This window comes from Zootermopsis nevadensis, unplaced genomic scaffold (assembly GCF_977971745.1).
Source record: "Zootermopsis nevadensis isolate Lab colony 2312 unplaced genomic scaffold, Znev_1.0 Znev_ptg000008l, whole genome shotgun sequence".
NCBI classification, from domain to species: domain Eukaryota; kingdom Metazoa; phylum Arthropoda; class Insecta; order Blattodea; family Termopsidae; genus Zootermopsis; species Zootermopsis nevadensis.
In genome coordinates this window covers 8,513,847-8,529,160 of record NW_028259140.1, presented here as the reverse complement: position 1 = coordinate 8,529,160, position 15,314 = coordinate 8,513,847, and the positions used below count along the sequence as shown (strand labels likewise).

General features: G+C 35.9%; 1 protein-coding gene across 4 annotated transcripts; it reads right to left on the bottom strand.

The window, feature by feature from the left end:
* Window positions 1–174: 174 nt before the first annotated feature.
* Window positions 175–13,960, bottom strand: LOC110839357 (uncharacterized). 4 transcript variants are annotated; one of them, XM_087344990.1, is made up of 13 exons: window positions 13,722–13,960; window positions 13,395–13,577; window positions 13,116–13,298; window positions 11,602–11,727; window positions 10,435–10,551; window positions 8,872–8,932; window positions 7,397–7,577; window positions 6,780–6,977; window positions 5,910–6,042; window positions 5,156–5,271; window positions 4,545–4,709; window positions 3,595–3,700; window positions 175–2,868 (listed from the first exon to the last, which is right to left on the bottom strand). In XM_087344990.1, the coding sequence occupies exons 1-13, from the start codon at window positions 13,740–13,742 to the stop codon at window positions 2,740–2,742; spliced, it is 1,719 nt and encodes a 572-aa protein (XP_087201116.1). In that variant the 5' UTR covers window positions 13,743–13,960; the 3' UTR covers window positions 175–2,739. The 4 variants fall into 4 exon arrangements, with proteins under 4 accessions (XP_087201116.1, XP_021939178.2, XP_087201117.1 ...); XM_022083486.2 differs by having other exon boundaries at window positions 8,878–8,932; XM_087344991.1 differs by having other exon boundaries at window positions 2,726–3,700.
* Window positions 13,961–15,314: the final 1,354 nt, after the last annotated feature.

Genomic DNA, 15,314 nt, shown 5'->3' with positions numbered 1-15,314 from the left:
AACATCCTGTATATTTAACAATGACTTAAAATCTGAAATTACAAGACAAATCATTCCACTTCTACCTCTGCATCCATTTCAAGGAATCCTAAATGGCAACCCCCTTCCTTCAGGTATAACCAGAAAGGTACACTTAAAATGTAAGGACAACACCTTAAAAACGTTACACAAAAATATTCCATAAGAGTTTATTTTATTATGATGTATATATCTGGCTATCAATATTTTCACAAATATACTTTATCCCTGACAATGAGAACTTTCTAACAATATTTACAGACCATAATATTTATGAGTTTTAAAAAGTGGACTTTAACAATGTTTCAGATTTCTTTGGCACATTATAAAAGTAAATGGTCAAACTTTTTGGTGCCTTAAACCACAACCATGATGACATACAATGTTTAAAAATATCTTAAACAATTAAATAATGTTCCTACATCTGTAATGTGGTTTAACTCAAATAATACCGAACTAAAGTATAATTTTATGATTCTGGCCATGACTTACACACCTGTTCATATAAGCATAATAAAAGACAGAAATGGAAATTATGCCAATTTGTTTTACTGAACTATCCAAACATGTGACTTAAAGACTTATTTACATGTCATAGCTATGGGAAAGAAGACTTCATTTGTAGTAGCATGTACATGCATAAACATCATTCTGCACAACCCATCAATCTTTCACTTCCACCCTTAACACATTTAATTTATAGCACTTGTTGCACAATGTACTGTGAAAAGTCTAGGGAAAAAAGAGTAGAGTGACAACACTTGTCTTCTCATTCACAACTTCACAAATAATCTGCCCGAACAGCATGATCACTGGACGGAGTCAAATGACACAGATAAAATAAATATATCAAAATTGGGGCAGTGAAAAATTGTAAATGGTCTGCAGTCTGCTCAAACCATAACTAAAAAAGTAGGTTATGCTCCACACAAATAAAAATATAACCAGCCTGATATCCTATGGGAAAAGATAGAAGAGTTTTTCACTAAGTTACAAATGATTTATCCAACAGACAAGTTAATTTGTGTTGAGGACTGATGCATACTTTTACACCTCTGATATCTACTATCAGATAATGTGATAAGACAATTTTACATTCATAACAGGATTGACATAAATCTGTCAACACATTTGGCATATACATTGTAGGGGACAAAAGAAGCTACTACTGTTTTACATATTTCAGTCATGGTGGCAGGTTATATTAAGAGAGAGTAATAGCTTCCAATTAGCTCCCAGAACTGCATCACAACAATTAGTTTCATTGTGTAACAGCAAAATCAATAGCTATCATGCACACACACATTCAATGACTGAATGATTAACAGATAAATTTCTAGTCAGTTCAATATCATACATGCACTAAACATAGGAAACCAATACTATCAGAATGTCACACAACAAAACAGAGTTGCATGATTAAAAGACAATTCAAATCACTGTCACATAGGGTTTCAATATGTACTATTTGAATCATTCAAATTAACACTGTAGATATTACTTTATTCTTGTTAGCTCAATGATGCTATCAATACCTTTACCTCATACATGCTGTGTATGAACTATTCTGTATCTCACCAAAATAATATTTATCCCTTGCATACACAATATGAGCAGTGTGCACATGTAACAGCAGAATTAAATTGCCATGCAGAATGTTACTTGATCAGTGAATACCTGCTTTGCTATACTGTCAAATAAACCAATCCACAATGAGCATAAGTCAAAATCACTACTATAGAGTGGATATGGTCTTGCTATCAGCTGCAGTTCCAGAGACAGTTTCATAACAATAACAATAATGGAATGCAGATGACCAATAAATTGATGACAGTATCTTACCGGCCATTTCCTGCTACATTAATATTTCTCGCAACAAAATTATATATTCTGCAATGGACTACAGATGGAAGTCACAATTATTGGACTTATGAAAAACCTTAAACTAAAACAGACATGAAATTCTCTTTCACTTACAAAACTAAATTTCTTCACTCAATAGGAATATACAGATCACACCTACCTGATAGGGTTGGTATTTTTATACACGAAATGATGGCACAACATCACGGAGACTTTGAAAAGCTGACTGCTGCTAATATACCTGTTAAAAACACATTGCACTCTGGGAAAGCAGGAGTGTTCCTACTGGAACAAACAGATGTACCTTTATATTACTTTAAGTATCTTTTAACTACATTTTCCCAAATATACCATATTGGAATGTGTTTTTAACATGTACTTTAACCTTTATCATCCAGACATCAGAGCTTATTCATGATCCAGCTTACTGTGCATACCACAAAGGCATTAACCCCAAAGTTGAAGTCCTGCCAGCAGCCCAATACAACAGGGGTTTAAATTCCCTATTCTCATATGACAAAGGTTAAGGTCTGCAAAATCTGCAGCCACAACTTTTCTGAGCACAGATTTCAAGTGTTTTTTTAATATACTCAATATATCACATTATACACAAGATTATGCTGACTAGAAGTGAGACCAAGATTCAAGCAGAGAAGTGAGATCAATAGATGTTACAAAGTTAACATCACCAGAACTTTTAACCTTATGCAACTAACACTACATTAGCAGAAAAGATATGACAAGAGAACATTCATTTATCATTTAAAATGACAAAATGCTCAGAAATAACAATACTATTGACCAGAAAAATACTTTTCTAGTTTCATCATATTCATGACAGTATTTCATTACTAAAACCTACGTGTATGAAGAAATATATAGCCTGCTCTTATTGCTTTTACCTTTTGATGTCTGCCACTTGCGTTTATCTGGGAATATCACTCGCAATGCATCCAGGTTCCCACATTGCCTTTCAACCCCAAAATCCTTTAATTTCAGAGAAATACAGTTGATTAGAAGAAAGCTTATAAAACACCATGGAAATCAACAGTAATGAATACAATTAAATGAAATGGCTCAACTATAACTAAAGTTAACTATAATGAATTCTTCAATGCTACCAGACGATTAATAAAAAAATATTGGTTTTTCCACCATTCAACCACATGACACAGCTGGTAGCCCAAGAAGAATTCATTATACTTAATTTTGAACAAGTGTAATTATAAAGTGATGAGAGACAGCATGGCTTAGAAGTGGATGAAGACATTTTCATCAAAAGCAGACATGGAAGTGGAGTCTCCACCCAGAGTTCACATATTTTCTGGGGTCTCAGATAAGCTGGCCATGGTGTACAGGTGCCATCACCCAAAACCCAGATCAGAATCTGTGTAAGATGTTTATGTACTCATATTAATACAGAGTAGAAATGAAGATGTTTCGAAACCTCAATCAAAGCCTCGGACAAACGGACCTAATGGAAGAGGAGAATTGAGAAGGTCATGGATCGAATACGGACTGGAGAGCCATAGAAGAAAAAGAAGAAGAAGATGCATTTGGTCATGTCTATTTCTCTGAATTAAAGGATTATGGTAGAAGACCTACATGTTACTAAGCCTACAATGCACCAAAATCTGTCAGCACACCCTCAATGCTGTTGCTTTTTGGAACAGCTCCATGCTGTCGCCCTGAAGCATATTTGAGCTGCAGTACCTTGGTAAGAAGGTCTGAGTTAGCATTCTCCAAAAGTGTTATCTTCTTCCCAAGTATAGACAACTCTCTATTCTTCTCACGCATTGAAGCCTCTGAACGCATAAGACTGAAAAGAAAATTGTTTTTCAGCAACAAAAATGCTTGCATCTTTTTACGTATTGTCAGTAAAATAAAAAACAAGGTACAGAAATGTTACAAAAAACACACACAGCGTATTGTAATTACAAGCTTAATATTGTGGTTGAGCTGTTGACTATTATTCAAAGGAAAGTTAACACAAAATGTGAATTGTAAAAAAATTATATTTGTGCCCCCTGCTGATTTTGTTTGATGCCTCGCCCTTGTTAACTGAAGAAAGGCAAACTGTTCCATTGATCAAACAATATGATATTTATGAAAATTACTGTGGTATTAATAACTTATGTTTTATAAATTTAACAGTGATTTGAAATCAGAACTGTTTAAGAGTTAAGAAACAGTTTACTTACAATAAACTTGGTGGTGTGGAGAAATACAGCTATTACCTGTTTACAAGTGAATACCAGCTATACTCAGTTAAGTTAAAGAAACAGTTTAATTTAATGTTCACAAGATTAATTTTTCTTCTGTGGCCCTTGACAAAGGTAGTGACAGCCAATGTAACAAACACAAAAAGTTGCTAAACCCTGCTTTAAGCAAAATAAATTGTTTTTCTTTTGTTCTGGGGTCCTCAACAAAGATATGAATGGTGTACTTTGTATTCCTGCATAAAGATTTCTGACCAGAAACTGTATAACTGTTGTCACCTCTGTACTCCCTAGATCTAGGACACTAACAAATCATCATTAAGTACAAAGGAAGAATTTCAGCTTGGAATTTTTTTTTTATCACACCCGGTATTCAGCTGCAGTCAAAAGCAAGGATGAGAATAGTTTTGCCAGCATCAGACATGGATGAAAGGAACCACTTACTTCACCAACAGAGTTCTCTTCTCCTCCTGTACTTGTCTGTAGTCAGCTTCCACTCTTTCTCTGAAATTCTCCTCCGTAATAAGCATTTTTTTCTGCACAGTCAACTGTGATTGTAAATTCTCCACTTGACACTGCAAAGAACTTAATTCAACATCCAACCTATTCCTGGTACAATAAATAAAAACAAGTCATGTTACTACATATCAGATGATGGAAAAACTTCAAGAGAACAATTTAACACAATGAAATGCATCATTGTCAGAAACCTTCAAACTTCAATAACTACTACATTCAAGTTTCACTACAAAGCAATATGTAGACCTAAAACAGGCTAGCATGAAGTGATGGAAAGAAAAGGTTGTGTTTGTGCCAAAGTATTGTATATAAAACAAGCAGGGTAACAAAATTATTTTTCTTTAAAATGTATCAGTGCACACAGAAGAAATCTTATTCTGCACTATTCAAGTGTACTGTAATAACAATTCAAAGTCCAACAACAAAATGTCATTGTTCCTTATGTCAGTCCTAACTGTGTATATGTGAAATGTATTTTTAAATTAACAGCATTAAAACTTCGCTAAAAAAGACGATGCAACATTATGTATTGGTACCTGAGATCTTCCACTTGAGCTTTGCGTTTAGATTTATACTGAATGTGTCTCAGTGCTAGAGCATTGTACTTTTCACTCAATGCAGATAACTGTCCTTTCAAGTTCTCACACTCTGACTGAAATAAAGAGAGAACACATGATGTCATAACCTGGAATTAAACATGTCATCATTAGTGCTCTTACCCGCTGTCCTACATGAGAGATTAAATGCAAACGGTGTGAGTTGCATGGGTGAAGCAGAAATATCAAACTAGCTGTTTGTGTGGCGCCGTCCTAGGTTCCAGCGAAGTGGTCAGGGAAGGGAAGCGGCCAAAGTCCGAGATCAAATATTTTGATATTTTCGCGAGAATCACTGTGCTGGCCAGTAAGGCGCATGTGCAAGAAAGCTCTGACCATGCGGTACAGGGAAGGTGCATGCGCAGGAAGGCCGTGTGCTTCTATTGCGGTCTCTCACGTAGGACACAAGTGATTCCCCGCTTCATATGACACCCCAGGCTGCTTATGCAGCTCGGGTAGCTCGATTGTTATCGCTTACGTAGGACATTGCCTTAGAGTCCATGTTGTTCACGAAGGAAGTCATATGCTCCCAGACTGCACAGATGCTTAAAGCAAAGCACTGACATGTAACAATATGATACTGTATGTCAAAGACACATGTAAGAGATCTGAGATTCTCATGGCAGTGAAGATGTCATATTTGTCTTCTAAGTTATGATGCTATGAGTTTAAATCACTAAATACATCAACGGAGTACCTGCAATTTCTTGGTTTCCTCCAGTCTGACAAGCTCACTCCTTGATGCAGCTATCTGTGAATCTAGAAGACTGGACAGTTTCTTCGGTGAGCTAAATCCGCTAAGTAACAGGCTGGGTGGAGTAGAATCAGCGCTAGGAACAAACCAACAAACAATGAGAATTAAAGTATGATGCAAGAGCTGTATTAGAGTTTGTAAGCAAGCAAATATCAAAATACAAATACTATCAAAAGATACATGTTCACCCGTTATTAAATAACCAACATAAATGAACAAACATACTTTATGATTAATAACACAAAAGGTCACTGTCTATTAAAGTATCATCCCAGTATTTTCCCATGTAGCCATTGTTAAAGACTGAAGATAAATTTTTCTCAGAAGTTTAGACACTACTTTAATATATATGAGTTTTTTATGGCAATGAGGATGATTATGTTCTTCTGGGTTCTAGTGCCATGTAGACTTATAGGTAGATTCCAATATTTAACAGAAACACAGTGTCATTTTCATGGGGAAGACAAGAAATGTGAACATACAAATTTGGTAAAGGGCGGAGGATTTTTTAACTAGCTGAGTGTACTATATTAGCTTCTCAAGGACTCTGCTCCATGGAGTTACTTAGTGTACAGCCAAAAAAAGGCAGTCCTCCAGCTTGAAAGTCTGCCATAAATACAACAACCCTTCACCTTTCATTCTTCTGTATCTAAAAAACAAGCATAAGATTTGAACAAATTCTTTGGTGACCCACACATAAGCACTGGAATGTGAGTTTAACCCAACAGAAGAAATTATGAGATGAAAACTGGATATTAAAAGAATACAAGTGACTAAGGTAATCATGAAAAGAGTGCATACTATCAAACTTACCCAAGACTGTGAGACTTGGCATCAACATCCTTGTCCCCAAATGACAGCGACTTCTGAAGCTCAGTCTCCTTGTCCTCCTGCTCGGTCTCAGTCTGAGTACCTGTTTCCTCCTGACTGTCTGTCTTCTCATGTGTCACACACTCCAGTTCAATGCTACCATTATTCAAAGAGCCTTGTGGGAACATCTTAACTGGCTCACTGGCAAAGGAACGACTCAACTTTAATAAATCTACCTTATTCCTATTAGGTTAGAATAATAAAGTTAAGTTTCAAATTTTGATTTGTTTAAATGTGCTGTCAGCTATAAATGACAAATGATACAGAATCAAATTTAAACCCACAAATCAATCAATAGTCAATCAATCAACCAACAAACCAACAGATTAAAGGTACTTAAAAATGCAAGGGGGGAATTAAGTTTTCTGTTTATCAAAATTTTAGAGCACAGAATTTGAAGTCATGGGTGCATAGTAATTGAAAAGTCCCTCATACCTTTTTTGTTTTTCATAAATCCATATTTGATCTAAATGTGCAAATTCTTAACTTTATTTCTATTTCGCATAGAATTAGACTTCACTCCTCAGCCCTGGACCAGGTACAGTCATTCTGGCACTCACTTCACATGCTTCTTCGCCGCGGACCAAGGTGAGCTGCTTCGTTTTAAACTGTTCCTAGGAGAGTCTCCTCTCTGCTGGAGAGACAGGCTTCTCCTGCAGACAGGTCGTGGAGAGTCACCAGGACGGAACCCTGTCCACAGGAAGTTTAGACCAGAGTGCATTACATGGTCACCTCCATTCACTGTAACATGCAGAGTGATTGGTATCTACAATATGTAACACATCAATTACTGAGATTCTTTGCTATCAGTGACACTGAAAATAGGTCATAGGAACATATAACATACCAAAGTAATCTGTATTATTTGACAACTGCAAATACCACATGAAATAGTCTATTTCAGAGGTCTGTGGGGTAAACACAATACCAACTGCATGTTCTTACTATAGAATTCTTCATGCTCAATATAGAGTTAAAATACAAGGACAGTCTAAAAAGTGATGCTCCCAATATTTTCAAGAAACAAACCAACATCGCAGTGTCAAATAAGCTGCATCATTTAATTTTATTTTCCCACAATTCTGTGTGAAACTTCATATTTCTGTTTCTAGATGTCCAACTGTGAAAATGATGGATCTCTAAAGATTTGTGATAGCAGATGATTCATTGCAGGAACAATAATATTGGACATTGTTCATTGTCTGAGATATATTCGATTTTCACTGGTGTTTCAGTAGCAGATTCTACTCCTACACACAGGTGACTGTCATACTGACACTTTTTTTTTGTATTATTTGTAACAATGTCTAGGTTTCAATCTGACACCTTTTAAATGTTAGGCCAGTATACCAAACACTGAACCACTGGGGTGGCCCAAAAAGGTATTAGTTATAACTACTTATGTTATACATCCAACACATATCAAATACACCTAAGACAATGAACAATATCCAACACAGCATTCTCATTGTGAAAATGGCACAGTATAAGGAGACTATGTCAATGCGGAATAAATGGCAAGCAGCGATTTTCTGACTGCAGAAAATGTTCCACCAAATACAATTCATATGAAAGTTCTTTAGGATTGTTCTGTATATGTTTCTAGGTACCAAGCCTGTACTTACTTGGGATGACCAAGAAATGTCACACAGAATCCATTATGTAGCATTTAACCCACAAACCATTAAGATATAAAACAAACATGCAAACTGTGAGGTGTCATGCACCAAGACCCTCATTATCTACGTGCTCTGATTCTCCTGTACCCATTGGTTCATGCCAAAATGTAATAAAACATGTGCCTCAATTGTGCGACACAAAAGAATCAACTAAAAAACTGTTTCATATATACTGCAAACACTCCATACTGTCTCCAAATATTAGACAAGTGCTGATTATAAATATTAAAAAAGTGAAGATTATAAATATGCAGACATGCAGAATAAAACATAACTATACTTCGCATAAAAATAAAAAATAAACAACAACTGTATGTGCTTTGTATATGACACATTAATAAAATTACATTACTCACACAGACCTAAATGTTTTAACTGTGATTCCCTTTCTTCAAGTTCAGCCAATGCTTCTGATAACTGAAGTTTGTGGAGAAAAACAAATAATAATTAAGCCACTGGCATTCAGTTACAACTTGCAAGGGTTAACATTTCAAAATCTACAGAAGGGTGTGACATGTTTTCTTGCATCACTACTATTCTTACGCACATGTGAGGTGGATTAAACAATGTACAGGAACTGAAATCTAAAACATGTGGAAATAGCTAATTTTAACTTGCAGTTTTATTACTACCTCCACTCTATATGAAATTTGTTACTATCTCATTTCATGTCAGGCAGTCCCGATGCTAAAATTTAGAACTTCTACACAATATGACTTTTGAATGAAGCATTTGTTAACATACATCCATTTTATATTCCAAAAAGGAAATATAAGAAATGGAGAACTTTGTAACTCGAGGTATTTTTAATACAGCAGAAAATCTTCATGCATTCTACTCGCCACACCAGTCTTATGTGCCTTGACTTCATCATTTTACTAATATTTAGTAAAAGGTACAAATTATGAAGCTTGTTATGTATTTCTTCTCCATCCTGCTCTCATTTCATACCTGTTAGATCAAAATATTCCTGTAAGCAGCCTTCTCTTAAACACTCTCAGCATGTATTACCTTCAAAGTAAGTGACTAAACTTCAGACCCATACAATAAAACAGGTAAAATTATAGTTTTGTATATTTTAATGTTCATGTTTTTGCTACAAGACAGGAATACCAAATATTCCGAAGTATGTGCCCCAACTTTAATTGGCTCTTAATTTCTTCATACAATTTTGATATAATTCTGCTACATACAAATATTTGAATCCTACCACATTTCTAAGGCTCTAATTACTATCTATAGAGCCCTACTACAATTTTGTTCTGCAATCTGAATATGAAAGGTTGGTATAAATTAATTAAAAACACATATAAAAACTACTCCTGAACTTTTTTCACATTAATTCCTTTCTTAAACTTTTCTTCACAATGAGTGAAGCTACAATGAAGAGCGCGCACACAAAAGAAATCATAATTTTCATCAGAAATTCTTGAAGTCATTTATTATAAAGATGACCTGGTCACCTAATTATATGCACCAGAATTAGTAAAGCTGTCCAGCTACACCTCATTGAGCTGCTTGGGGAGGGGGAGGGGGGGGGGCAGCTCTTACTCATTCTTGACCTTTGCACTTGGTGGGGGTGGTCAGTGTCATGCCCCAACTGCTCTTATCCATGGGAAAAGGACTCCCAGTACCCATTGGGTAGAAAACTAGGTTAGCCCCAGAGCCAGTCTGGATGCAGAAGCCAGAAGAAAAATCCTTTCCTCCTGCCTGGGATCAAACCCTGGTCATCCAGTCTGTTGTCCGAGTCTAAACTGACTGAGCTACCCCAGCTCTATATTAATATGCACTACTTACCAGAAAATAAGGATATTCAAGATGAAATAATGTATCAAGGTATGCACGCCCAATAATATATATGTTCATACTAATGCTATTACAATAATGGGAAATATACAAACAACTACATCCATATTCACCTTAAAGGCAAGTCTTTCATTATCCACCTCAAGCTGTCTCGAAGCTTTTTCTAATAGCTGCACACGGTCACACATCTCTGCAACCTCTCTGCGCAGCACTTCTTTCTCAGATGAGACCTATATATTGATGACAAAAGACACTGACAGCAACTTTCAATAAGTTAGAACCTCGCATTGGCACAATGCACTGTAAACCCTGGCATAGGTGTGTTCGTAACATGTCCTGTACAATACTGATACATCTCGGTGGTTCAGCAGGCAGTTTCTGAAGAAGGTACAGAGTCCATTGGTGTTCTAATCCACTGCTGGAAACAGAATCACTACAACATAACTTCACGAGCAGTTATAAAATAGTAATACTTAAAAAGTTTTTGTTCACAGTAACTACATTCTTCTAAGTATTTAACTACACACAGGAAAATATTTCATCTGTAAAAAATTTAACTTTATCACTTATCTAAATTTATGACACCCCAGAACAATAAAATGGGAAAAATGGAATCAATTTGTGAGTAGACTAAAATGAGATGTTACACAAAACCAATGATACGGATGAAAAATGTTTAAGAATTTGAAAAGCAAAGAAGACAGAGCCAGGATTGAAACAATTTCTGAAGAACAATGGCTCAAATATTATCAGGAAATTTTGGTAGATGAAAACAAGGAAATGGGTACAAAAAAAGAAATGGTTGGACAATTTTCCACAATTAAAGTGCAACATTTGGACTAGGCAATAAAGTAGACAAAAAAGAGAAAAGCACCAGTAGGTGATGGAACACAGACATGTGTAAGTATGGTAGCAAAAAATTAAAAATAGTACTTCAAAAAAAAACAGAATACAGTGCTAGAACATAAACTTTTGTAAAATGGCTCATTCTGCAAATAAGCTACACTTGTTTTGGTTGTTTTATAACTAAATCTACCTTGAATATCATATGAGAAAACTGCTATTTTCATCCAAATATTTTATACCCAGTCTCTCAATAATTGTAACTTTGGTAAAGGTTGTACAATAATCAAACTAACAGTAACTAATCAAGTGCATGTCACATATTAACAGTGTGTCAGTGTCCTATGAATAAGAATGGCATGATCTGCATATAGAACAAAAAATTTCTAAGTATAGGTGTGCTGCACACACACACACACACACAGTGCTAGATTTACCTTTATTATTTCTGACAAGAGATCTCCTTCTTTGCTCAAGCCATTCACACCATTGGAAATTTTCAGTTTCTTCAGAATATCTATTTCCTCCATTAGTTTTGCTCTGTCAGCAATCAGGAATGCAACCTGGAAACATAAAGAGTTCCACATGACAGGCTGACACAGAGATGGTACTGAAATTGAATACATTCAGAGAGAATTCAAGATGGAAGAATACGGACCCAAATTGAGAGAAATAGACTAGAATGATTTGGTTGGACATGCAAAAAAAAGAAAATATATGAGCATAAGTAAAGTAAAGTTTGTCCCACTATACGCCATGTAGGCGTTTGGGGTGAGTGGAGGTATAGCTCCTCTCTTCCTTGACCTCGGCACTAGATGGGGGTGAGTGGTCAGCATCACACCCCGGCCGGCTTTACCCCCGGGAAAGGACCCCCGGTACCCATTGTAGAGGAGGCTGGGTAGGCCCCAGAGCCTGTCTGGACGCAGAGGCTAGAGGAAAAATCCTCTGCCCCCGTCGGGGATCGAACCCCGGTCGTCCAGCCCGTAGCTAGTCACTATACTGACTGAGCTATCATATGAGCATAGAATACCAAAAAGATTATTACAAATGACAAGTAAAATAAGACCCAGGAGCAGACCATGCACACAACAGTTAGACCAAGAGATGTAGAGAGGAAAGGAGGGTAGATAAAATGTAAGAATCGGCAGATAGACACTGTTAAAAACTCCTATACAAAAGATGACCCACATGCATAAATGACTTACACAACAAAAAGAATGCATTAAAAATCCAAAATTTTTAGCTGACTTTCAACTTCTAAAATCAAAATAAACTCTATTTACTGCAGCATACAGGGTAATCCAAGAAATAAGTTACACTTCTGTGTCAACAATATTTTCATGTTTGCTTGCACACATTTGTATTCATAGGTTACTACTGCACTAAGAATTTGCATCACACTTACAGACAGAAAACCCAAGTAATTATATACATGAGATGTGACCACATTTGGTTAAGAATTATTTTCATGAAAAAAACAATAAATTCAATACACCAATGGTTAAATTTTACAAGTGTCATTCTAAGGCTGTTATCACTGTACATGTGTCTGTGCTTCACGGATTTTTAAATGTTCTTGCCTGACCACTCAACAAAAACTGCTCCTTGATGTTTAAATGGAAAATATAGGCTATCTGAAAACAGACAACCTAACATTTTGATTTTACACAGAATTTCCAAGTTATTTTCATAAAATAATTCTCAGTCCTTTTTTAATTTAATAATTTATTGCAAATTTTACTATTGTTTACACCTAACATTTCAGACATTACAAAATCAAATCTCAGTTCAAAGAGTGGCTACCTCAAGTGCAGCTTTTCAAAGTCTATCTTAATCCTTCAGGCAAATGCTCATATATTTTAAAATATGCCATGACCATTTCACTCTACATCCTTCCAAACATCCTAATATTTGATACTATATAATCTATGCAGTTGATTCATAATTATACCTGTTCCCCCAGTGACTCTTCTGCAATACAATGCAGCCCACTTTTCTCCAATAATGTGGCAAGAGTTGCAGTCTGCTGCTGCGAAGATTCGAGCTTTGTCCGCAATGATAAAGTCTCAGACTCAAGATGATCAGCGCGCTTTTCTGCAAGACCTCGAATATGTCCAATGTAACTCTCCATCTCCTTAAATTAAACAATTAATTGTAAAGTGGTCAGATTTCACCATCACCGCGGGTTCTGCAGGGGACTAGTATGGTCACTAAGATGAAACATTTTTACCTCCATTTCTTCACTCCTAAGATCACGCAGTTTGTCCAGTTGCCTGCGTGAACTTCGCAAATTGCTCTCTGCATCCACCAGCCATCGCCACACATGAAGTAAACGTTCTTCAACACGAAGACCTTCAAAATCCAATCCCTCCTTTTCAAATCTCTGCTGTATCTCAGACCATTCATCTTCACACTAACAAAGAAGTTTTAACTTGAGCAGAGTAGGTTAATGTGTGCCATGCTTTCATATTTCAGGTGTGATTTTGTGTAAAACCGAATGTAATTTTGACTGCTTGTAACAAACACACAAAAGGATATGGACATCAACCTAAATTACCTCGCTACTCTTACGGCTCATTTCTCCAGACCTACTTCAGGTTCTTGACTACTTGAAGACGAACATATAACTCATCCCGTTTAATTAATAACATATCGCTGTTCTTCACTGAAATAAGAAATTAACATGTAATGCACACAGGTGTTTTTATACCTAAACTTTTGCTGCGTTGCGGTTATTGCAAAAGGCCAACGCCGCCCTTTTTAAGAGGTTAAGAATATATAACCGATCTACCACTTCCCTACACCACCACCATCTGCTGCCCAATCCCACGAAATTTGCAGGCGGTAGATCAGTCGGTAGAAAGGTTAACTACTATGAAACCCATAGAAGTTTAAACATTTGGGGTCACTAATACAGCGGTGTCTGCAATACAATACACCATTAAAGCCATTGAAATTAACCCAGATCGGAACTTTAATAGGGAGGGGTGATGGTCTGGTGAATATGAGCATTCTTCCCATATTTATTGTGTTTGTCCCTATTAGCATCTTGAATTCTTCAATCATTACCCACATTCTTAAGATACAGAGAAGTTACCTCAGCATTATTTAGGGTACAGGTTCTATTTCATCGCCAAACACTTCTCTTTGGCTGCACCTTCGATCATGTTTAAAATAGTTTCGGACTTCCTACTCATTTATAGTTTTATTAAATTTGTTAAATGGTTCAGTCAATAGGATGAACATACTACAACTCAATGATTTATTCCCTGTATTATGCACATTAATTTTTGTGTAGCAGTATGACTGACCAACATCTTAATAAGTGATCCACTCATAATGTTGATATGAAAGAAAAATCAAAGAACAGAACAAATAAAACCCACAGAAAAATAAACATTGAACTGTGAGTAACTCTAAGAAGCATTATAATTAAAATATAAAATGTATTATGGGCAGGTTGTTACTGTAGAATATAACTAGGTTTCACCCTATAATACCATCCCATGCATAACAGTGCAATGTATGGTTAAATAAACTGGTACAGGAGTGCCTGAAGATGGAGATAGTATGTATCTCCTAAACTTTGATATCTACCTACAAGTCCACACAGCATTATAAACCAGAACATCAACAGGTTTCAGCTACTGCAATCCTTTCATCTATCACATCATATGATATTAAACACCCTCAACATACAATGCAGTGTTGTTAACAAGCAAACCAACCTGTAATATGCATATTTTAACTCACAGAAATGAAAAGTATTATGGGTCTTGCAGTTATACAATATTTCAACAACTTCTCCTTTCTCATGACAAAGGGAAAATTTATTTCAGTGATGTCAGCTACTATGTCTGGAGTCATGCTAATTCTACTGTAGAATACCATCACATAGTAAATTTAATTAATTCTTCTAGAAGTCACAAAAATTTCAGACAAAAATGTAGTTATATAGTTAACTGCTGAACTGTAAAAAGTAATATATTTACTTAGATCACTAACTTTTATTGCAGAAAGTAAGGATGTCAAATTGCCTGGAAAATGTCCCACTTGAAATTCTCCTGAGCCTCATTTTGTGGAACAATAAATAATGTTCTGCATAACTCTAAAGACTACGTGTTGCAAGTGTATGAAGACACAATGCTTG